Source organism: Anser cygnoides, chromosome 5 (assembly GCF_040182565.1).
Source record: "Anser cygnoides isolate HZ-2024a breed goose chromosome 5, Taihu_goose_T2T_genome, whole genome shotgun sequence".
NCBI lineage: Eukaryota > Metazoa > Chordata > Aves > Anseriformes > Anatidae > Anser > Anser cygnoides.
The window spans coordinates 38,831,961-38,857,392 of NC_089877.1; the positions used below are offsets into that span (position 1 = coordinate 38,831,961).

At 43.1% G+C, this 25,432-nt stretch overlaps 1 protein-coding gene across 6 annotated transcripts in view; it reads left to right on the forward strand.

Moving 5' to 3' along the window:
- The window catches only part of MOB2 (MOB kinase activator 2), a 112,477-nt gene that overhangs the window by 56,040 nt on the left and 31,005 nt on the right, over positions 1 to 25,432 (forward strand). Inside the window, exon 1 of one of the 6 annotated variants that reach the window (XM_013191617.3) lies at positions 786 to 928. The exons of 4 other annotated variants lie outside the window; for them this stretch is intronic. In XM_013191617.3, coding sequence (XP_013047071.3) covers positions 891 to 928 — 38 coding nt within the window. In that variant the 5' untranslated portion in view covers positions 786 to 890. Of the gene's footprint in view, positions 1 to 785; positions 929 to 17,882; positions 17,963 to 25,432 lie in introns of those variants that run through there. One more of the 6 variants, XM_048066556.2, reaches the window with a different exon arrangement.

Consider the following 25,432-nt stretch of genomic DNA (forward strand, 5'->3'; position numbering starts at 1 on the left):
TTTGTGCCCCGTGGGGTAGGTCCGTACCTCTGGCCCAGGCGTGGAGCTGCACAGCTGCTTTGTTCCCAGCTATCTGGGATCGGTAGGTGGAACAGAAAAGGGAGCGAAACAGCCTGATCGGAGACAGCGTGACCGGGTGATTTATGCAGAGCAGCCTGCCCAGGACTACACTGGGCTGCTAGAGGATATTTTTCTCTGCAGTGTTCGAGTGTGACTTCAGATGTGCTGGTTTTACCTTTCTATGGGGGGGGTGGGGGGTGGGGGAAGAGCCTTTAACCACGGGCGGTGTGTCCGTTTCCACGTGTGTAGCGTCCAGCTTGGTATTGGGGGGGGGGGGGGGGGGGGGGGAGCAGAAGGCTGAATGTTTGTTATTTAGGGCTGGCTTAGGTGCATTGTGCTGTGAAGGTAGTGATGAATACTGGAGCGATAGTCGCAGCTGGGCTTGTGAGGAGGAGGGATTTTTGTCTGAAGCTGCTCTCAGACTAATTGGAAGAGCGGCTCACCAATAAAACACAGTTTTTACGAGGTTTATTGTTGCAAAAGCAGGGTGGTTACATACCTTGTATTTAAAAAAAAAAAAAAACAAAAAAAAAAAAACACTTTTCTCCATGTCTCTGCTGCTTTTTCCTGGTGGAGATGCTGTGGGAGGTGGGCTGGGGCCGCTTTACACCTCCAGACCCTCGATGGGTTGCGGGCAGTTTCCTCTGGGCTTCCTGCTAATTGGCTCCAATGGCAGTTTCTCATTGTTCCTTGCTGATGACTCAGAGAAACAGGAAAGAGATCCCCTGATTAGCAAAAGGCACAGCCACCAAACAGGTGCCTGTATTCTGCTCCAGCAGAGGACAAACCTCCTCAGTCTGGATTTTTTCCTAAGATTCTTATCTGCAAGTATGAGGCTCAAGAGGAATGGTTCATACACGCTGAACGGGTAAGAAAAAGCCTGCATCCTCTTTTTGAATCTTCCTCATTAAAGCTGCACGAAAACGGAAGCCTTTTATTTTTCTTTCTAGTGATGGGGTCTGTGAAATAGCAACCAAGTGTTCCGCTTCAGAAATGACAAAGGATTGCAGTGTATGAAATGTGCAGCTTGTTTAGCTTGCTTTTTGTAGCTTTTGGTTAGATTTGCTATTAAAGTGTGTGTTGGGAGGGGGGCTAGGGCTGCCTGTGTGGTGATGATATGAGAGGGATCTGATCTAAGAGTGGGAGAAGCTTCTGCTCGGTAAAAGCACCAAAGCACTAGGAACTGTGTGATTCCTGAAGCGATGCCCATGGTAATTAGTTTAAGTGCTTGCCAGCAAGCAGCCCAGGCTCTTGATACAAACAAGGGCTACGCTCATTAAATGTGATGCTCCCTTGATACTGAACACAGGTGACTTTAAATTTAGTCTCTCTAGAAATCAGTTTAAGTAGCTTCAAGTACTCAAAAGCACTCTGAGATAACATTATGAGTTTTGTAGTTTTAAAAATCCGGCTTTTCTCTGCTGTTAAATCCCTTCAATAACAGAGAATATAACGTTCTTGTAAAGAACAAATTAGTTATTTCTTGTTTGAGGAATCTTAACTTTTTTGTAATAACTGAAATCAGAATTTTTAGGTGAAAATATTTTTTATAATTGCATTTGATGCTACTGATGCAGCTACTGATGCAGAAGCATGTTATGTGTTCAGATGATGCAGGCTTTATTCCTCAGCACAGCATACCTGATCCAAAGGGGACTTGTACTTCACACCGCTGTGTTAACTGTCTGGCTGGTAACCTGACAAATGAAGAACGGTGTTAGTCCTCGAGTGGCGTTTCACTTTGCTGCTTTTAACCACCCGTAATGGGTAAGCGCTGTGATAAATGCTTCATGGTGCAACTGGCTTAGTGCTTCATCCCTGAGGAGCCCAGGTATACTCCAGCGCACAGCGTGGAGCCGAGCACAGAAGTGCCTGCTGGCTGGAAACTCATCACCCCTTGCACGGCAGGTTGGCAGCCTCTGCACAAGAGATGTAGGTGTGCAAGCAGATCAGGTCAGAAATATTTGGTAGTGGTGTTCAGCTAGTCTGCACTGTTTTTGCCAGCACTGGCTTGCAGAAGGCCACTTAAAAAGGACCTTTGCTGATACGTGCTTAAATTTGATTTTTAAGAAAATAGAAGCCTGTTAGTTTTTTAATAGCAAAGTAGATGGATACTAACATTTTCTTGACTTATCCTTAACATTTTTAATAACTGTAATAATTCCACTATCTGTATACAAAGTCAAACATAATTGAAAGTTACTGTCTTGCAGTCTTTGGTTTTACGCTGTAAGCTGAGCTTGTCACTCAGTGGGGCTGAGTTTGCAGTAGATGAAGGTTAACAATATACTGGTATTTGTTAGTGTTTTGTTGTGGCGTAGGTTTTTGACCCTCTGAGAGATTATCTTAATTTAGAGAGTTACTTAATTAAAGTTGCTGAAATGCAAAATTTAGGGTATATAGTGTTTGTTCAAGGCATTTTTTAGGTTTTAGTTGCACACAGGAAGCACAGTCTTTAATTGATTTGAGGTTTATTAAAAATGGATGCATGCATGGTATAGAACCTACGGGAAATAAGTTGTGCAAGATCACCCTGTGCATCTGTTGGGCCTTGTTCTAACTTGCAAGATGCTGCATAATCATTTTAAGGAATTTCACTTGTGGCCCAGTGCATACCTGGCATTACATTTTATGGCAATCATTTAACTGGAAGCGTTGTATTACAGTGAGTGAAAACCAGTGGCACCCAAATGTTTGCATGAAAAAGAAGCTTCAACCGTGAGTTTGTGGGATACTGCAATATTATCTGATTCTAACATGCTGATGTACTTTGCTCTGTTAAACAGCAGATGCTGAGGAGTGAATTTATCTAATTAAAGAAATTCCTTTTATGTTTATCTCTTGCCTAGATAGTTTAATAATGCAAGGTAATGGAAAAAAAGAGCTTCAAATGTGTTTTCCTGTTCAGCCTCGACTTTTGGCACGTCAGCAGAAAGGCTTGTTTTGATCTTTAGATTTTTTGTTTGGGACAGCGCGTTCCTCTTGCCAGGTGGAGCGGCACCCTGTCGCGCAGGTCACGCCGGGCGAGGGGAGCTCAGTGCTTTGGAATGCTGCAGGGCCGACACGCGACGGCTGCCCCAGGTATCTGCGCACGGCAGGGGCATAGGGGCAGCGGGGCGGCTGTTTGCAATATACAGCATGAGAACCGCCAGCTTCTGTTAGTTAAGAAGGAGAAGAGCAGGTGGTTTGTACAGCCAAACGGGAGTACCTTGAAGCAATCAGATTTACCTGCAGAATGTAGGGCGAAACGTCCCGTGCATGCTGCACATCAGACAAGGGTGGTGTCGTGCTAAGCGTTTAGTAATGTTAAATCATAGAAGCTGTACATTTAATCTTCTCTATCAAATGTGACCAGGTTTGGGTTTTAATCTTCTTGTTGCTGGGAGATGTGATGCTGGTATCTTGGGTGAGGCAACCAGATGGGTGACTGGAGAAGCCCAGTTTCTGGGATGGAGGGGTTAAGTGAAAACCCTTGCATCGTTTGCAATAAAGATGCTTGCTTTTCCGTTTAATAGTATTGTCTTAGATGTCATAAGGACATCACAAGACATCATAGACCTCAAAACTGCAGACACTTGGTCCAGTTTTCAGAAAAACACAACTCTTTTAATTTTTCTTGTGGATGAGCAAGAGTCATCACAATAATTAGTCTTTTCTTTGGGTATAATTCGGTCAGGCACTGATTGCACTTTGTGAACTCACAAGAAGGATGAAGACTGCAAGGGAAGCGAAGATATTTGAAAACGTTTTCAAATCCAGTGCCAGCCAAAAGCTCCCCCTGCCTCACCTTGCTCCTATTTCATTGCACCTTGGTTGATGCTAGTGTTAGAGCTGTACGTGTGTGAATTGGAAACTCATACAAAGTCCAGACTTTCACTTAGGGGTGGTGATTTGTAGGTTTTCCTTGTGTTGCTGTCACTGGATGTGGACAAGTTTGCTTTTGCTTTTTTAAGCAGGTGATGGTTATGTGTGTTTGTGGAGAGACACCTCTGGTGGGTGAGACCACCTACACCATCTTGCTGAGACTGAAGTAGGAACCTTTACCTGCCAGCTTCTTTCTGGCAATGTTAAGTCAGCTTTGCTGTTACAAGCTAGCCTGGAGTATGCTGGTTCTATTTCTTCGCGTTGCAATATCTCTTTTTAAACAATTTCTTTTGAAGGTCATCTTAAGTTGGATGATATCCCTTTATTTGCTCGGTGCTGTGTTTATTGGCAGCGGAAAATGCACTGGTGCTATAACTATTTCAGTATGTTTTCTCTTGGCAAATGCTGTGTTTTGGTGTTTTTTTAAACTTCTGTCCTGTTCCTTTAGCATTTGGAATTGGTGGCAGCCGAAGTCTTTGCACACTGGTAAGGTGTCAGATAGCGAGTGCTGGTTATTGCCCATCTACTTCCGCTATCTCCTCTCCTAATGACTTAAGGAAGGGTGTAAATCCAAGCATGCATCTTACAAGATATGACCTCAACCCACCCGAAGCAAGTATGCAGCTTGAACATTGGTGGGGTGACCTAAGTTTAGTGTGCCTTTCAAAAGCATTATGTATGGGCCTATGCCTTCCTTCACAGGTGGGGACAGAGCTGTGTCCGTGCCAGTGTACTTTCACTCTGCCTGCAGTTTTCTGCAATTACAGAAGTGGAGAGCTCCCTTGGGCAGCTGGCAACTTGCTGACCTTGCTTTAAACATCCCAGGATACCCTGAGAAACAGTCTGCTAAGTACAGTCGCACCCGAATTGGGATTTCTGGGGGCACTGCTCTGCGATGCCTCATCACTCTGCTGATTGGCCCAGTTATTTTGGCAAGGGGCACTTGGTCTGCAATATTTTCTAAACCTCTGAAGGTTTAGAGACTTGAGAACAGCCTGAAGATGACTGTTAAGACTGTGAGCAATTATCTCTGCAACTCATGCATAGCAGCCATCCCAAACGGCTGGTAATGGAAACCAAACAGCATGTAAAAGAGGTTATTCACTGAAACAAACGTGTAGCAAAAAGTAAAATGTTTAAATGTTAATTGAATTATTTGACCTTCCCTCCTTTCCATTACCAGATTCTGTGCTGCTGAATATTGTCTGTGTGGCAGTGTTTACCTGGGATGCTTTCGGTGCAAAGGGAGCATAGCTAGATTGTGCGTTCGGAAATCTGCAGGGAGGAAGACTTGAAAATGACGTGTTTGCAGCTAGCTTCAGTGCTGTCACTGCTGAGGAGCACTTGCTCAGCTTTCTGGAAAGTTTGTGTTCAGCTTGTCATACCAGGGTCTAACTGAGAAGTCAAATAGCTTGACATCTCCCTGCCCTGTGCTGTCCTGGGTCCTTCTGAAAATGCTCGCTGAGTCCTGGTCTCCAAAAAAAGCAGACCTGGAACAGAACAGTGGAGATGCTTTTTGCCACCTTCATCTCAGGACTGTGTGTACTTGAAGGTGATTTTATGTAATCAAAGGCAGAAGTAAGCGATGTCTTGAAACAAATCCTGGTTGGACAGGGAAGAAATATTTAGGAATTCCTTAAAGATTAATGGATGTTCAACCAACTCTGATAAAATATTGTTGGCCTCAAGATCTGTTTCCTCTGCTCCGAGCCACTGATTTAAACTAATGACTCTTGATTTTGAGCCAAGCACTGAAATTGAAAAGGAATTTATTTTTCTCGTATGCTTCCCTCTTGTACTGACGCAAAACAAGCCAGGGAGAAAAAGTAGTGTCTTGCATTTCTTTTGCCCAAAAATGTAGAAACAAGAAAGAGCAAAGTAAGTCTATTTCAGAGAGCTTTTTTTTAAGGGTCATTGCAACTGCAGGAAAACCGGTATTAAAGGATGTGACAAGCAGCTCGTGAAAGCCTGTTAAAATAGTTCATCTGGCAGACAGAAGTAATACGAACACCCAAATATCTTATCTGAGGAGAAGCAGCTGTTTGAACTGTTTTACAATCCTCCCAAATTACTGCAGTTCCTACCCTTGAAAAAGGGAAAATGTAAGGGTAGTAACACAGGCTGTTATCCTTGGAAAGCATAGCAAACGTTTGTCAGCCTAAGGCCAAAAAATGTGCATTATCCACTTTGCTTTTTGTTGCACTGGCAATCCGTTTTTGGAGAGTCTTCTTTAAAATGCTTTCTGGTGTCAAACAAGCGTAAGCCGAGATGTCACGCCAGCACCGGTGACTTGAGGGGACCTCATGCTCTCTTGGTCAGCCACAGCTCTTCGTGCTCCCTTGTCGAGGAGCTCCAGGTTTGCTCTTCCATTCTCTGAAGCTGGCAGTGGTTCTTCTCGAACCGTAACGCCGAGATGACGGAGTATTCCCCACCTTCAGCGACGGGAGAGCTTTTGTAAGGATTGTGGGTACTGATTTTGTGGCAGCTGTCCTCTGGCTGCTCCGGTAGCGTTTGTCCTACAGCGCAAGATTTATGATCTCACATGTGTTTTCTTTTGGGATTTTTTTTCTTGCATGTTTGAGCAGGCGAAAGTAGTTTAAGCACTTTTATTTTCATTAACGATGTATGTGTAAAGATTTCGACTTTAGGCCTTATATGGGGAAAGTATTATAAACTCAATGCTTCTAAATAGGAGATTTCATTAGAAGTTGCACTGTGAGTCATTGTTGTTATATTAATAGAGCTATTCCCAAATATGGGTTTGGAACTGAGCCTTCTTCATGGCGAATGCTGCAGATGACTGGGGAAAATATACATTTAACTATAAAATAGTTTTTAGGTAGCCTCTCAATCAACCAGTTACTCGGATCAGTGGACCATACAGCGTAGACTGATACTGTCATGTAATTCTGAAGCTGAAACACTTGCCAGATGATATTGTAGCTGGAAAAATCTTTGTTGCTTTTATGTGGAAAAGTGATTAAGAAATAAAAAATTTCAGGCTATAACATACGAAGATGCTCATTTTAATGCTTACCCTTAACTCTGGCCTCTTCAGTTAGTTTCCTGCAGTTTGAAGCAGTTAAATCAAACAACAGCCTTTAGGACTATATATTCATTCCCATAGGTTAGCTCTGTGCAGCTAACAGCAACACCTCTGAAGAACCAGAAACATCTCCAGGATGTGTTGTGGCATGTGTGTATTCCTGATTTTTTTTTCCCCTATGGTGTGTGCGCTTACTAACTGGAAACGTCTTGCCTTTTGACATAAAACAATGCTGTGGCACAAATTCAGCGAAGCTGTCATCTCTTACACAGAATCTCACACGGTGATAAATGCTCATATTAGGATCTGAGTGCTACAAAGGGCTTGTTACAACCTTGGGCCAGGACGAGAAACAACAAAACACGTAATTGACACTTGACTTCTGTGTTTGTTTTGGTTTTTGGCACCTTCTGTGTTTTTCTGCCCTCCCTTACTCTAAACAGCCTCAGAGCGTGTAGTGTGGTCAGGGCTTATAATGAAGGCAGTATACACGCAGGGCAAGAAGTGCCTACTAAAAGTAGCCATGTAATTGATCTCTTCTACACCAGAACTATTAAGGTCCCCATTTATAGCCCCTTAATAATAATTAGAGGCTGTAAATTAACTCTAAACTTTTACACCAGTTGCTGTGAATCGCAGGTTCCGCAGTTTGAGCTGCGGCAGGCAGTTTGTTTCTGCTTCTTCCCTCTGAGATGCTGAGAACCAGAGCTTTTAACTGGAATATAGTTACGTGAGATCGTAATGGACAAATGTATTAAATATAGCCATTTTAATTGCTTTTTCAGTGAATTCAAGCTTTCCATTGCGATACAATGGGAACTTGTTTTCTTCCTTTACCAGCTGTCACCCTGTACCTACAGTAATGATGATGTAAGTTGAGGTTTCTTCCCTCATAGCTGTATGAAGGGGATTCTTGAGTATGGTCCACTCTAAAGCCAAAAAAGAAAAAGCAGAACTTGCGAATGGAAGATAAAAATCATTAACAAAGCTCCATCCTGCCAAGCATGTAAGACGAAACATCACTCATTTCATTTTGCTGCTAACTCTGCTAAAAGAAAATGTGGCTTCTTTACGATGTGTGGGAGAGAAGAGCAGCAATGCCGAAGGATGCTAAAGATAAAGAAGCATCTGCATTGGCAGGAGGGATACTAATGCCGAATGTTAGGTGGCTGACAGCTCCACGCTGGCTTTCTGTGTGTCAGGTTTATTGGCTTGTAGCTTTATTTCATGGCCATCATAAAGCTACTGCAGTACTCCAAAGAGCTAAACCTGTTCTTTTTGCAGACAAGTCTTTGCTTTCCTACTCTGTTCTAGTTACGAGTATATTCTTGGCACAGTAGTACTGTAGTTTTCTGAGGGGAATCTAAACATTTTTTTGTTATAATTTGATTTCGTAGAGCCTGTTTTGAGGGATTTTTGTAGTGGTTGATGCTCAGAGAATGCTTTGAAGAGGAACTATATTGATCACATTTAAATATTTTTATAGGGGTTAAATGATGTGCTCTGTAGTATGCTCAGTATTCTTACTGTACTTAAGTTTATGAAAAAGTCTTTTTTTGGTTCTAAAGGCTATTTGGACCTCAGCAAACAAAAAATGAGGTAGCTATTCAGCAGCTGGAACAAGTTAGATGTTTTTTACAGGTTCATTCCATCTTTGTCAAATGCAAATTGATTTCTCAGTGGTTGGAATATGGCTTTCTGAGATTGACTCCCCTCTGGGTTAGCGCTGTAAGCAGTTTGAACACAGGAAGCCTTGTGTGCAGGTAGATAACACAGCCATCCCAGTGCGTGGTGCGATGGAGTGGGGAGCCATGGCTTCAGAGGAGGACAGATGCAGACGTGAGCCATACCTCAGCTCGCACAGCTCCAAAATTACTGAGGTCTCCGGAGGTACCTGAGCACGTACTGCACTTTTACATTAACTGTGGTGCCAGAGGAGCGTTGCCCTTTGTTGGTGCTGGTTGTACTGACCCCTTATTTCATGAGGGACCTGTCTCTTTGCGTTGCAGTGTATGGTTTTAAAAAGCGCTGTTTAAAAAATGCGATTTTTCTGGGTCTGTAGCACCTCTTTAACAGAAGAGTACTATTTACTGGCTTCGTTTGTCTCCCTCCTGTCATCCATCATGGCAGGGACTGGACAGATTTACGTATCGGCTGGCTGTTGTTTTAGAGACGTCTTCATGATCTGAAAACTATCTTATAGTAGCTTCGGGTATGAAATGCCTTCTGGGAATGTCTTGAACTCTGAAACCAATGCCGATGCCGTTTGGAGGTGACCTGGGAGCCAAGAGCAGTGCAGGCAGAGCCATTCCACGCAGGACCCTGTGCCATGAGTGGTTTGTTTCTGGCAGAGCTTCTCTGCCCCGAGCTCCTGACAGTCCCCTTTCTTGGGTGAACCGACCACATGGCGTGCTCCTTCCCACTGTCTCTGCAGAGACCAGGAGATAGAGAAGAAAAGGTAGGCAGCGACGGCAAAGGACAAGGCAGGAGAGCTTGTTGGCCAGAGACTAGAAGCTGGAGAGATAGTTGAGTCTTCTTTTTGCGCTTAGAGCTACCTGGAACAGGTGGGGAGCTGGGAATTTGTGCGTGAGGGAAGGGGGACAAACTGGTGGAGGGGATGGATGCATGGACCACACTGGTGTAAGCCGGAGCTCGTGGTAGGTATGCTGTGATGGAGGAATATGTGATTTGGACATAGGTAAATTCATGTTGGAGGCATATGCTAGGGAAGAAAAACGTGATTTAAACCACTTTGAGAACTGCTGATTAATTGCAGCCTGTGCACATTGGAGCTGTTCTCAATATAGGCAGGGTAAACTGAAAGAGCTGGATACTGAGCACACTTAAATTTATTTTCTTCATTTTGCAAGATATCTGGTTTGAGATAGTAATTATATAAAACTTTTTTTTAAATCCAAATTGTGCCTCCCCGTATGATGAAAAGCTTTTAAAAAGTTCTAAACCTAGAACTAATTCAGAGTATATTACGAAAACTGATCTCATACAAACTTCTGTGTTTAAAAGTAGGGGTAGGACATCCCATGTAGAAGCAAAGGCCAACTGAGCTTTGTTCTTAGTACTTGCAGGAATTTTTTGGGTAGCTCATGCAAACACAGTGTCAACCCAGCATCTCAGGATCTTTCACTGGAGAGTCTTCTGTCTGATCCTGCCAACTCCTCTCCTGTTATTGGTTCTTAATGTAAGACCCTGGAATACATCCGACCAGTGGGAAGATCTCTCTCAGACCTTCCAGCCACCAGAAGTTAACAGCTATCAAGTAACTGACATTCCTAGAAAATCCGCATACTTTTCTGTCCTAACGATTTTCTTTCCCCCTTGAGCTAAAGACAGTATTGCTGCTCATTTATGGCTGCTGAAGTGGAGGTGTGGAACTTTCTGCATGCTCTGGGGAGCGATATTCTGCACTTGAAACAGTACAGCCTCATTTATAAAATGGGGATAAAATGTCTAGCCACTTTATAAGGAGCTTGTGAACTAATTAACTTGTACAGTTATTTAGGCAGGCATATTTCTTTGCTTTGGTTGCCTTTATGTATAGGTACATAAAGTCTCTGCAAGAGTCTAACCACCTGAAAACTTGGGTAAAAATAAATGATTTTGTACATTTATAAGCAAGTCTGCTTGAAATATAAATAAATTTGAAAACAGCAGCACCGGAGTGGGTAAACACCGGTAAGCCCAGCCATCCTGTCGCTTACCTTAGAATAATTACTGGTCTGCATTTGAAGAACAAATCTTAATGTTGCCAAACTCCACCTTTTTCCTGCCCTGTCTGTATGTGGGAGAGCCTTTATAAGAATCTATTTCCTGTTTCCCAGACGAGGGAGGGGAAAAAATGTGTTTTCTCCTTGTTCTGAAAAACAAAAGACAGGCAGTGACTCCATGCCTGCATCGGCTGCTGCTGTGGCAGCCTGAAAGCGAGCGTGCAAACAGCGGAAGGCTGCAGCCAGGTCCTCGGCTCAACCCTTGGCAAGGTGGCAGGCAGTCTGGCTCATGGGGGCTCACCCTGAGAGTTTTATGGGATAGAGAATGTACGAAAGGTGATAAAGAGCTGGAAGCATCTTTTTATTATGGCACTTCGACCTAATCTCCAAAGCATAAAAGAAATTCTTAATCTTCCTTTTTTTTTGTGGGATGTCATCTTAATCCTGCTGTTTGCAGTTTTACAGGCTGGGTTTTGTCACAGATTATTGAACTTTGAAGGTTTGACTTTTGCAAGGCCCAGAGAAGATAGCAGCGGGGAGGAGTGCTTGCTTAAGCCACTCACAAAATAGTCGTGGCCCTTTCCAAGTGCAGCACTAATCAACAGCAATAAAATGGACAGGATAAGAAGAGCAGAATGAGTTTTCTTCTGACTTAGAGCACTGGCTGCGTCTCATCTTTATGTTTTCCATGTAAGGAAAAAAATCATACTTAACATTTGCTCTCTTTGGGAGAATTCTGCAGTCGATACTGAGCAAACATGAGTAACAGAGGCATTGCGGTGCTCAGACACGTTAATTTATAGAGTAGCACGTCACTGGGTATTAGAAAGGTCTATGAATTAGTAACAGCTCCCCTAAATATTGCTCGAGGACTAAAAGCGAGGTTTGGGGCTTTTTTAGAGGGCGGTTGTGGACTTCGTAGTTCCCTTTCCTCTGTGGTGTTCCTACAAGGATCGGAGTGCATATTTGCTGCTTCTGCTCTGTCCATCAGCTTGCAGCCCGACTGTAGTGGTTCTGTAGGGAATAGGATTGAGGGAGAGTTTCTTACTGTTGCAGAGGAATTAGCAGACTGGATAAATAATTTGAACTTTTGATATTTGACATGCATTGAAAGTCTAGATAGGTTAATCATATAGGTTTTCAGCCTCGTTACTGTGACTTTCTTGATAGGAGGTAAAAAGTGTCTCCTGTGTGCATCGCATAGTTTATCGTAAGTCTGCTCTATAGTATGGTAATGTCTCTAACATAAATGGATTCAAGCTATATTACAATGCAGGTAAAATGTTGTCATTGTCTTGAAAAATAATTGCAGTTTCTGTTTTCCAGTAAGCACATTGGAGTACAGCGGTGTAATTTCAACATAGATCCATCTGTATCTGAGGGAGGCTTTTAAAACGTTTATAAACTATTTGTTTCTTTAAGCATGTTTCGTCTTGTCCTTAGGAGAGTAATGCTCTGTTCAGAATTAGGTTCAGACATAATGCTCGTGCTTGACTCTTTTTCTCTTATTGTTACCACTTGGACCACTTGGAGCGATCCTTTAGTTTCTGGCTTGTACCAAGGGTGGTGACACTTTTTGTCAGAAAACTGCAAGACTGGGAGGAGATGAGTGTCTTCTGGGAATCTGGTGTGCTTCTCCAGCTGTTCCAACACAGTGTGCTGAGCAGCTCCACTGGATTGCCCCTCTCAAGTCCAAGTCTCCTGTTTCTCCAAGTATTTTCCTATGTTCCGGAGCAGCTTTGACTTCCTCCTACAGTGATATTTAACACAACATCCTTGTAGCATGGAACAATGGATCAAGGAGCTGCGTGTAATTTTTCTCTGTTCAGTCTTATCACTCTCGTTTATAGGAACTGATGTAGTTGTACACATTGGGAATTGTTCTTTGTTTTGTTCGCAAGCACGTGTGTGGAGCTATTAGCACAGGCATGCAGTTTGACAGCACAGTGGCAAACCTCCCCTGACTTGACTTCCTATCCCTAGGTGTGTTTCTGCTGTTTGTCTACAGACCAAGCAACTGCAGTCACCCCACGGTGAGCTGGTTCCTGGGCTAGCAGGAAGCCGTCGCTGTGAAAATGCAGTTTCCAGTTGGGTTGAGCAGGAAGGAAGGAATGGGAAGCGGTTTGGCTCTAGCACCAAAAGATGCCTCGCTGGGTTTCAGAGATCCCAATGAGCATTTTGTGTTGGTAGACTACTGAAGAACACTCTTAAGAGAGGGATCAGTGATACTTTTATTGACTACATAAGCCCTATTGAAATATTAGTTTACTGTTACTGTGGTTTTAGGAATTAAAAAGTTCCATTTAAGTGTCTGAATGATGGTCTGGTAAGGTTTCTCTGTATCCATTCAGCCAATTTTTGAACAACATTGCATCTTTTGGATTCTCTAATATTTATATTTGCACATAGCAGATGTTTGTTGCTTTCATTGCAATGCAGGGCTGTTTCTGAAAGGTTGCACAAGTAGAACAAATGCCAAGCTGCTGATCTGTTTCTCATTGCCAATATGTTTTTCTTAATCAACAGTCTGCTAATAGGAGTTGTGGTACAAAAGCAGATGTGTGCTGTACGGGAGGATGATCTGGTTTCCTTTGTTGCATGGTGAGACAGCGTGGGCTTTCAAGTTCTGTTGGCAGTTGATTGTCTGGAGTGGAAATGAGCAATAAACGAAGCGGGGGAAACTGCAGCTTTTGCTCGCGGTAGAGGCTCAAGGTGTGGAAGCTGGAAACCTGTGCACGTCCTGACTCGCACGATGGCGGTCTGGTGTGCCCTTTGTTTCTCACCCACCAGGCAGCCCAGCAAGCCTTGAAGTGTGCCGAGTGTGGTGTGGGTAATGCTTTTCAGCGAGCTCAGGGATGGATATGTTTTTCTCCCAAGTTCTGCAGGTTCAGAATAGCCTTGGTCAAGTGTGACAAGGATGGTATCGAGGGAACGGGGGGCACAACTTGTTTTGGAGATTCTCTTGCTGCTGCTCGAGTGTGTTCCTTGTAAAGGGTGGCAGAACCCATCTCCTCTTTGAGCCCGAGGGGAGGATGAGGAAGGCGTTGGGACAGCAGGCAGGAAAGTGGAACTGAGCAGCTTTCCATGTTAATGGCTGTATTAGCAGATGATAAGATGCACTCATTCAAGTTTCTGGCTGGATCATCTTCCCCCCTCCCTTCTACAGAGTCCCTCGGGTCAGATAGTTTGCCTTGAATCAGTACTGCTCCTTTGCTCGAGGGTATTCAAGGACTGCAGCGGAACCAAGCAGTGATAAAGAGCTATTTCTACCTGGAAGAGGGCAGAACTTTTTTGCAATGTGCTCTCCCTTTGTTTCTTGCAACCTGATTTCCAATGATCGTGCTGCAGCTTTTTCCCCCTTCCATGACTCTGAATGAGAGAGTGAAGAAAATGGATTTATAAGAAAAAACTTTTTTTTTTTCTCCTTGAGTTTTTTAATCAAAGGTAGCACAACCCGTGTGGGGTGAGATGGTCTTAATTGTTACTAAGCTGATTAAATATTTATAAAACAAGGACTATTTTACATTTATAGCTCTTTTGTCTGGAGAATGAAAGTAAATTGACTTCATAGATTTTTCTTTGCTTGCTCAAATAATGAGTACTAGCATTTTTCCTGGTGCCTTAGGATGTAAGTATTTTCTGAATTTGTAAATGTTAGGAACTTAAACGTTTTAACCTTGCAGCATTATTAAATGAAGTAATGTTCTTTTAATCTGTTGGGGAATGAAGATCCAGATAAAGTTCTGTGTGCTTGTTCATCCCTATTAAGATTCAAAGAATAGCTTCAAATCTTTTGATCAGTCATGCTCACGTTGCCTTGAGTAGGCACTTGGATCCCTTCTAAGTTAGAAAGGCGGAAAGGAGCTGCAGTATTTAAAGATTGGAAAAAAAGATTTCTAATAATGAGGCATAAGGAGATTTATTTTTTTTTTTAAAAAAAAAGAAGGTTAAGAGGTGAATGTGATATCTAGCTAATAAAGTTTAAAAAAAAGCTATAATCTATTTGTAATTGGTAACAAAAGGATGCTAAAGATAGGATGCTTCAAATACTCAAAGGGTGTGCGTTTTAACAATGGATGTGATCAGCTATTCAAACAAATCACGGAACTGAACTGATTTTTCCTTATTGTCAGAGTAGAAGTTGAGCCCAGATGCCTTTCTGGAAGGTGTGCTTCAGCTAACGAAGCCTTAGGTTCATTACAGAGGTAAAGAGATGGAAGGCAGAGAAGAACTGGAGGCTTGTCCTGGCCCTGAAGCGTACTGATCTGGTGACTGTGGTGTACCCGAGCGTCTGGGAGCTCATTCAATGGCCCACTCTGAATTGTCCCTGCTTCCCCAAGGGCCCCTGGAAACAAGTTATGGACAGAAGATGTCCTGTCTGGGGCAGCCGCCCTGTCTTGGCTGCTATCTTCTGTGGGCTCCCAAACAGGAGGTAGGTGGCTGCACCGTCCCCTGCACGTGCAGCGTGTGCGACTTGCGCAACCCCAGTAAATCAGGCTTTTCGGGGAAGCGCCCGGCAGGTGCCCTGTGTGCTGCTGGAGGAAATGCGTGAGTCATCCGGGGAAAAGCTGGGCGTTACCTGCCTGCATCTTGTCTGTGCTCCAAATGTCTGCTGGCGGCTGTTGGCTGGGCTGTGAAGAAGACTTGAGCGTACACCTGCACTGGAAGAAAGTCAAGCGTAGTTACAGGCAAAATATATTTTTTAACCAGTATAGCTTGTTTTACTTGGACAGCTCAGAGGCATGGGTGAAGGGTGACTTTCAAAATCCTTGTGCAAAGCACAGATTTCATGGGAAGTGCTGTCTACAGTAGCAGCTGCTCTTTGCTAGCGTATTTATATTTGTATAGGCAGAATATCTTCTCGGATCAAAAAAGCACATTTTCAGTGTGAAACAATTAGAATATGTAAGCTACAAAAACCATGGTGGGGACATAACTACTTAGTTTGTCTACAAGATTACAACAGTTGAAGTCAACCCCAGGAATGGATGTGCAATGCTGATTGTACCTACCTCACAGATCTGGTCACTATTAAATTTTAAGTTGTGATAAGTATTGTGTATTTCAACTTCTCTTTTAAAGCCACTTTACAAGCCATTATCAGAGAAGATGAAGCAAAAGATGAAAGGAGCTGTGCGTTGTATGTGTGTTGCATCCATGCCAATTTATTCCTTCTTCAGCTGTCTCTTTAAAAGGTTAAAATTTTATCTGAGGTTTGGCTCCAAAAGAACTTACTGAATCCTCAAACGGCAAAGTACCATTCCTTGTTGCTTTTCTTTCAGTGTAGGAAGTTAACCATCTTTGTTTAGGGGTCTCCCTCCCCTATGCCTTCCCTCCTGTGTTGAGCAGAGCAGAAGGATTTCATGGTCTGCAGTACTGAGCATGTTTGGAAGGTCTGGGAGTAGGGGGCAATGGGCATCCATCACAGTTCAGCAGATAAATGGCAGAGCTTCACTGCCCAGTGGTGGTATTTCAAGTTCTGCACTATATTTTGCCATGCACCCAAGTTGTGATGGATGCAGATACTGCTTCAGTTAGGTGGCCTTTTATTAGGCTCTTTATAAACTTGGTCGCTGGGAAAGGCAAGCAGGAAGATACTTTGTACGAGAACTGCTGGTCAGAGGTGTGCAGGTAGTGTAGCAGTGTAGCCGTGGTCAGGCCCCAAACATACGTGACCGTTCACATGTGCAAAAAAAACAAAGCTTAATTTGTGGAGTAAAGTAACTTTATTGCTTTCAAAAGGAGCAGCAGCAACATGTTCTGAATGTTTTCTCATTAAAAGCCACAACTGTACTTTTTTATGGTAAAAGGAGGCTTCTTTTCAAAACTTGAATTTAGTTGTCCGTGTGTTCTTTATATAAACGTAGAACATGAATTGGGAAGCAAATGAAGGTTTTGTTCCACCCCGTAGAGTTAAAATGCCTTGTCCTTCTCCTCACTCCTCCCTGGCCCTTTGAAGAAGCTGCACCGTGTTGACTGTGATTTTTCAATTAGGTTAGGATCCCCACTTTTAATTTCCAGTTTAATATACCACTGGAACACAAAGGTAAGTTCTTTTGAAGCTGATAGTTTTATATGCGTATCTAACAGCCTGGATGTATGGAGAAGACTGGAACTGGATCCTTAGCAACATTCATATGCTTTTTTAGATCTAACGCTGAATGTGTAGGAGAGCAATAGTGAGCAGAATCTATATTCTACCATTTTCCAGCCAAATAAATGAAAAACTGGATTTTGAAGTATTACCAAAAGCTTGAATGTGGAGTGCAAATCCATATACCAAGGTTAGTTTATGAGGGCATAATTTCTTCTTAGCTGTTCTGTGTCGTCTTTTAATGTGCTGCTGCTCAGGTGTGGTTACCCTGAGCTGGCTGACTCTTTGATAGAGGTGTGTGCAAGGAAAATGATAGAGGGATGCATGTGTTCAGAAGAACTTTGCGTGTTTCATACTTCTGGCTGAAGTATGGAAAAGCTTGCAAGGTTTAGATGGTATCTTCAAAAATCTGCTACATTTTGTTCTTGGTGCTTCTGGGGAACTTGTGTAAACTGGAAATACATCCTGTTTCTTCCTTCGTCAGGTCTGCAGCTATTCATTTTATGAAAACAGGAGAAATTCCTGGACAGCCCCCTCTTATGAATACACATCTAGAAGTGAATTATTTTCCTGAAGTTTTAAGGATATTTTGGAATTGATGCCTGTTTTTTATTCCTGTTTTATAGTCTCACTTTCTGGAAAGTTAAGACAATGGTGGTAAAGACAAGGGAAGAATAATCGTGCAAGAAGCTAATCAGAAAAGTTACTACCTGTTTTAAAGCACTAGCAAAAATAAAGCTATTGAAATGAAAGATAACTGTTCCTTTTCTACTTTTCAAGTAAAAACAATGAGGAGACTGATGGTGCTGCCCATATGCGGGTGTGTACGTGTTTATGTAACGTGGGAAAAATTTTGTACCAAACTAAGAATAGTGGTTAAATGTTTGTCCTCTTAGTTGCATCCTAGTCATGATGCAATTCTCGGCAAGATGTACTATAATTACACAGGGAAGTTGCTATTTGCATAGTGGAACACAATGTATTTTCCTTAGTTTCCAATATTTTCTAGAACAGAATGTCAAAAGAGAAAGGTTCACATACTGTACTGGAGCGTTTGTCAGGTGCATATAACGCACCTTCAAAATGCAGAAGTAGCTCAAGGTGCAGGATGAATACATTTATTTGCTTTCACCTCCCTGATAAGAGACCTACAAAAGTACTGAAATACTTCAGGTAATGTGTATCGCTTGCATGTCAAACTTTATCTGCGTTCATTTATCTCTGCTTTAGAGAGAGAATCATGCTTTCACTCCCACCTCGGGCTTCTCAAATATCCACTAATTCCTCCGGAGTTCCCCTCTTCTGTTATTGCAAAGTGTTTCTCTCTCTCCGGTCACTTGCCTGCCCATGTATCCTAGCAGTAATGCTTCTATTTGAGGGCCTTTTCCTAGTCATAAAGCATTTTTCATCGAACATTTAAAAAAAAGTGGCTTTGCCACGTTTGTGATAATGGTATTTCTCTGTAGTGAAGTAGGAATCATTGTATTTGACATTATCACTCATTTATCCTAGTCTCTGTACTTAGGAACAAAGTCCTGAAAGCAAGTGTTTAGATAACGTATGTAAAATGAGGCATCCAACAAGTAGTTTGTAGTAATTTCTTTTTTGTGGGGTGGGGCAGTGAAACTGGGATGGAGACAGATTTAGTGACGTTCATACAGAATAGTCTTGGGAGATGCAGTAGTTTACTGTCCTGAACTTTGGTCCTGTACCTTAAATGCTCCTTCTTGTACCTTCTTGCTCCTTAAATGTACCTTCTGCTCCTGAGAGCAGGCATGGCTCATTTTCTTATTGCATTACTAAAACATGACAAATGACAATCTTGTCTAACCAGAACAGCCAAGCTCTTCTGTCAGCCATTGCTTTCGTTTGCTTCCTAGTAAATAAACATCAATTCAAGAGCTGTAAGGGATTGTGAGGGGAAAAAGGTGTAAATCTAGCTATGGAACAAATTGTAGGCAAATTGAAGATTTTTGGGCAAGACTGCACAGCTTTATATACAGCACAGCTGTTAAACAATTCATATGTGCTTAATGGTGTTATTTTTAAGCCCACGGTTTTTTTTTCCTCTCCATGCTTGGCTTAATATAGTTTTGAAATTCGGGGGTCATCTGATGCGTGTTCTACCATTTCTCTTCTTTTTCCTTGATCAGATGAAGTTTGGGTTCATAGGAGCTTCCTTTATTTTATGGTGTTTCTCTCTTGATTTAATCCATGCTTACCTCTTAACCAAGGTTTACAGCAGTGCAAGCACATGCCACCATAATAAAATGTGTCCTCTGTGATAATTCAGCCATAATTCAGAAGGCAATCTGTCGTAAGTAGACCTTTTTGTGACCTCTGTAAGTTTCCAGGAGGATTTTTTTTCTTTTTAGATTACTTTCAAATATTCTGATCCAGAAAATGATACCTCTGATAGTTTGCAGTAATTCAAGTAATTAAGTGCTTTATTATTTTTGAGTGGAGAAGTGATTATTTTCCTTATATTTTATTTTTTTGGACGTTCTTTCTTTTACTACCAGCATGATTTTGCTCAGTGGCTAGCTTGACTTGATTTTGGAGAAATGTTGTTCAAAACCAACAAACGTGATACAAAAGCGACAATCCTATGTGTACCATTTTTAATCCACCAGTTCCACATTGAACCAGTGAGTTTCCAGGATGTGGTAGTGCAGTGCCTCAACGTTGGGGGGGGGGGGGGGGGGAAGGCAGGGGCAGAAAAAAAGCTAATCTTAGTGTGCTATCCCACTGCTTCTTGTCCAGACCTGTCCTGAATTTCTATGAGGGGCTTGATCGCAAAGGTCATCAGATCACGTGAGGTTTCGTAAAGTGCTTGAGGTTTTATACCTGCCGAGTGTGGGATTCAGATCAAATGGGTAAGTGAATGCACTTAAGCCAATTGATCAGAAAGTAAAAGCATGAAAACTGACTCTGTTTTTGTAAGAAGCTTTAGAAAAATTATAGGCGGGTTATCTCGGCTCGGCAGCATGGTGTGGCCACGCCTCTGTAGGTGGACTTTGCAGGTACAGGGGAGCTCTCTGGCAGGCAGACCTGGTGGGCACAGCCAAGATCCCAGAGCATTGTGTGAGCACATCTTGTGTGCAGCACCTTGACTGTAATGAAGCATCAAGAGTTGCCCTGTAAAGCTTCATTTTTTTTTTCCAGAGAACTTGCAAATCTCTCTTTTTGCATGCCGAGAAAGAGCTGATAACTTTTCTGAGTGTCTGAAAAAGCTTAAATCAGCAGTCCGTTCGGTTTGAATCCTCAAAGGGAAGGATGTCCCTGCCTCTGCTCTCCAGATTGTTTGAAATGCAGCCTTGTCACTTCAGCAGAGGTGAGTCTGTGCTGAGCTACTCATTACAGCAGCCCTGTGTCCATCCAAGAGGCACGTGGGTGCACACACACCAACCCAACAGGTCCGGCTTCGAAGCTGGGAAGCGGCCTCTCCTCAGGGCTGAGCAACGCCAGCAGCACTTGCACAGCTGGGCTGCTGCTGGAAAGCTTTCATTTGTTTTCTAAATCTGAACTATTTCAGGTTTTAAGTTGGGTGGTTCATGGTGTGGTTTGTGTGCCAGAAGCTGTTGCCGGCCTCCTGTGGCTCTGGTCTGTGCTGGGTGTTAGGAAATCCAATTGCAGTGTTTGTGTGTCTTGAATCGTATGTAGAATGCAAACGTGCACTGGTGTGGGCGTGAACCAAGTCAGTTTGGTGACTTCTGGATTTTGTGGCCCTGCTCTTTAGAAGTAGTAGCTAAGGGATTATTTTGTAAGTGCCAGGAATTACAATGAATAGTTTCCCGTGTTTAATCTTACATAATGTAGGCTGTGTGCTTCATATTTTATAATGCATGCCTGGAGAAAAACCTCCTAGAATAAATTTCACGCTTATTTCCTGAATTGTTTTTCCCCCTATGCTGTCATCTAAATGTGACATTACCAGATAAAATCATTTGCTGTATTGAAAAGAGGCCTTTCTTAGCACCAAGATGGAGAGAAACTTGTATTTCCTTTGCGGCTCTCCGTCTGTCTGGGAAAACTCTCCGAGTTCACTCCCAGCATCTCCCCTTTTTCCTTTCCCTTGCCTTTCCCACCCAAGCACAGATAGTCCTGACCAATAACCATGCTCACACAGATAGCCTCCTTTCCTGTGCTGATTGCAACTTTTACTCCTTAGTCTAGAGTTTCGTGCCAATTTGCAATTAGGGTTTTGTTTTCCATGCCATATTTACATAAGTCCGTGAAAACAGTAGTTGTGTTGTAACACTTACAGGGAGACTTCTGTGTATGTGTAGCAAGTAGGTCCGAATATGTTAAACAGTCCCCAGGGAGAATTTGTTAGCCAAGTTTTAGAAGTTTTGCCTCTTTATATGAAGCTGGAGGTCCAGCATATTTGGGGGAGGGAAGGAGAAGAACAGGAGTCTTTCATTTTAGCTTTGCTGTATCAAATGCATATTGCACTAATGCTTCCCTGGAGTACAGCCTATTCAAACTTCAAAATCGGGGAAAGAAAATAGAAGGAAGAGTAAAATCCACGATGAAATTCTTTCTTATCTATTACAAGAAAGCAACAGTGGCTACTGTGGCATAACTTGAGCATCTCACACTTTACAGTGTGCTGTGAGCCCCCCATGAAGCCTACCTGCAGGTACTCTGTTTGACACGATTTTTGCCTCTGACTCTGCGAGTTGTGTGTGTCAAAAGGCATCCTTTTGGGCACTCGTAATGATAAATGCATTAGCTTCCCAGCTCCAGTGGCACATCTCCACTTTTTTGTGTTTTCTTCTCTCCTCCTACCCCTCTGAAAGAAAAAGAAAAGGTTTTCATCCTCACATACAGACTTTGCCCTGCTCCTTGAGCCTCAGTGTCACCTGGAGCTATCGCTAGGCTTTTGCCTAGCAAACTTCATCTCTTTGGAAGACAGTTTTGCAAGGTTTGAGCTGCCAATCTGCAAGTATTTTCCAGCTTATTGTTCCTCTATTGAGTCATGCCAAGCATACTGCTTTGCAAACTAGTAAGAGGAAAGCTCTGCCTCGTGAGGCCCCGTCATTGTGGTGTTTGCTGTTTTGGAATGAACTGCTTAACAAAGGTGTAGGGGCTGCCTCATCCGTCCCTGAAATGGGGTGCTGTGCAGTGGGGTACCTCAGCTCAGCACAGAAAGCAAAGAACACTTTTTGTTGAAAGCAGGGAAACTTTAAGCAGAATGCAGTAATCTTGGGACTTGCCCAGGGTTTGGGTTATTCACTTTTTAAAACAAATTATTGTTATAGCAGTGCTAAGTGTTCAGCGATGCTCCATGCTAAGGCCTGGACCTGCTGCATGTCCCCAGCTCCATGACAATTCACTGACTCAGAGTCCCCTTGCTACAGACGTGCCTGGAAGAGCTGCTCAGGAAACAAGTGTCCTGACTGCAGGTTTTGCAGAGTGGCCTCTGTCACTTGGGGCAGGCTAACTCAGGAGGGCTGACTGGACTGCAGGTGATAAAAATCCGCTCTGCCCTCTATTTCACATCACTTCACTGGGGAGTCTGAGTGCAAGCATCCTCACTTCATAGCTCTTGGGTACTTGCTCAGTGCAGGCAGAGTTTAATACCTCCTGCTGAGCTGCTGTTAATGCTGCTTCCTTCAACACTTTCATGTTCTTCACATCTCATCTTTGTACACTTCTTGATGAACCTGGGTTAACTTGACATTTGAGGGGATTTCAGAACAATAGATGTGCCTACACACATGCCAGAAATACAGTACCTTTGAGATCACGATTTCTCTGTTTGGTGCATACAGCAGCATTCACTTTCCTTTTTCTTCTCTCTCTTTTTAATAGAGTCATACTTCTGTTGATCCGAACCCTCCATTCTTCTCATTTTGTGCATCCTTTCTGAAATGCCATTGTATAAACTTGTAGGAGTTCCTGGTGAAGCTTTACTGATACTTTGAGGTATTTGGTGTTCTTGCTGTGACTGACTGCTTGTTTCTCAGGTTATCGATAAGTTGAGAATATCGTGTACCATTTTTCTTCTCCACCTGTTGCTGGAAAAAACCTACAGCACTGATGAGGCCGAAGGTGTTTTTTTGCAGGATGATGGTCGCTGACCTGTCATGTTACCAGAACTTTCAATAAAGCACCAGATGTAGGCATCTTGTCGCTTATAAATGTGCTTCTCTTAAGCTCACTCTCTTATGCACGAACTTTCTGACACGTGTGTGGCCATTGCTGATAAGGCTTTTATCACAGCACTCTGTGTGGTCCGGAAGAGCAATTTCTCATGCTATCATCTCAAGAGTGGAGCTGAAGGCATACCCTTGAAATCTTTTATTTTCCCCTCTGCTATGACCACCTCCAAACCACTTTTTGAAACTGAGGGGACTGATTTCAGTCTGTCTTCTGTCCAAAAATCTGTGTCTTTGCCGCCTATACAGAGTAGAGCTGCTTGTGCCATCTTTGCTGCTGTGGGAGGATTGCAGAATGGAGAGCAGATGTGATTGTGGTTTAAATATTGCTTAGCTAGAGGATAACGTGTTTTCATGGCTAATACTGAGTGGTTCCAGAGGACTGGGGATGCACTGCGAGGTAAGTGGAAAGGGTGCTTGGCCAGGTAGTGGCAGGGGCACTGAAGTTGAACATAAGGCTAATTAGCTAGCAAAACCGAAATGTTGTATGTCAGGCAGGGACACACAATAAATTGCGGTTTAATTTAAAACAGAACTTTACAGTCTGATGTTACAAGGCCTCATTTCTTACATATAGATGCTGAGTACTTCAATCACAATAATGGCTGCGATTTTTTTTGCCCCTGACATTGTTTGCTTGTCTGGGTTGATACAACTTGCTTTCTTTGCCAAACCTCTGGATGCTAGCACGCGGCCCTGCGGTGGCTGCTTTACACTTAATTTTTATGGAAGCCTAAAAGAGGCAAATAAATATATAATTGTGCAACAGCTGCTTATAAAATCGTTATATATACAAAGCATTATTCATAAAATTTCTAAATACCATTCCTTGACTTGGTTTAAGCTTTAACAAGAAGTTTGAGTGGCATTGACCACAAAGCTTTTTCTCTCTATCCTGTCCTGATAGTGTTAGGATTGGTGTAGAAAACTTTCCAGGCATGTGCAATAAGCGTATGTATTGTGTAAATGGTGGGGAATGGGGTCTGCTCTTCCCACCAAAGTGCATTGTGCCATTGATTCACCAGGGTGGGTGGTGATGGTGCTATTCTGCTTCAGCTAAAGCAGCTGCAGGTCCACTCAGAGGTACTTGCAGTAGGGTTTCCTTGATGACTTCAGTACGTGGCCCCATGGTCTTTCAAGCCCAGCAAGGATGTGTAAGAAGCACTTTGCTGCTGTTGAAACCCACTTGTTCCTAAGGTTGGACCCAGCAGTCGCTATGTGCAGGGGTGTTGAGGAAGCAAGTGAGAAAGAAGCTAGTGATGACTGTAAATAGCCCGACTATCGGGTAGCTCTAAGACACACCCTTGAGGAAATGCAGATATGCTCCCTTCAGAATATGCATGCATGGAGATCATACCAGTGGTTGTGTTCAAATAAATGCATTGCTTTTAGATAGAGTACTGCTCTTTCTGGCTGCAGCAGCTTTCAAGTAAATCCGTCTGTGTCTGCACATGTGCTCTAAATCCTTTTAAAATGTGAGAATCCGCGCTGCACGTGTTTTAAATTACTGTGTGTTGATGCCCTATAAATAAAGCATACGTGGTTAAGTTGTGCTTCCTATAATAAACTTGTTTCAGTTTTATTGTTTTGGAGCACTTAAAGTTGACTATGAGATACTGAATTGTCCCACAACTTGCAAAAAATCTAGTGATGCAGGTGAAGTGGCATGCAGTTGATCCCAAAAGGGAGTGCTGCTTGAAAGGAGGGATCCTGAGAGGTGGAGGAAGGACTATAGAATGGGTGCAGCAGGGCTGTACTGGTGAGCAGAGCAAAGTAAGCGTTGGCTTGATGCAGGAGCTAACAGAGCAGAGAAGTGGGTCACTTATCTAGGTCAAAGTGACAAGATTAACAGCTTTAAAAACTTAATTTCAGCCGATCTATTGGTCCTGATGGCAAAACATCGGTCCCTAAACTTGGGCCCCCATGCGAGGTCATTGAAGCTCCGTTTTTGGAGAGATGTGCAGCCCTCAGAGTCACGGGGAGGCCAGCTTTCCTAACAACCGTACACCGCAGAGCTGTGTTTATTTTGGTTTGACCCCTGGATTTTTCTTGAATTTACTTTGGATAGACAGAATTTCATTAGAACTTAAGCTGCTTTATGTCCCAGGCTTGTTGTTTTTAGGGTGGTTTTTTAACAAACAAAATTCTCTCTGTGCAGATCTCACTGGTGAACAAACAGAAAGAGGGCAACTTCCCTCTTGGCAGGTGTCCTTCCTGGGTTTGCCAGGACTGCTGCCCAACAGTGGGGCTGTGACAAGCCGGTGTTACTGGGGGAGAAGCCTGAGTGGGCACTGGATTTTTTGGAGATTGGGTAATCTTCTGTACAAGGCACAGGACTGCAGAGTTGGAAAGCTGAGCTCTGTTCTCCGTTCAGCTGTGGGCTTTGTGTGTGCTATCAGTGAAGTCGTTAGGACCCCGTCTTAAATGGGATGCTTGGAGGGTGGGAATAAAAATACCTCCTGCTTCACAGGGAGGTGTT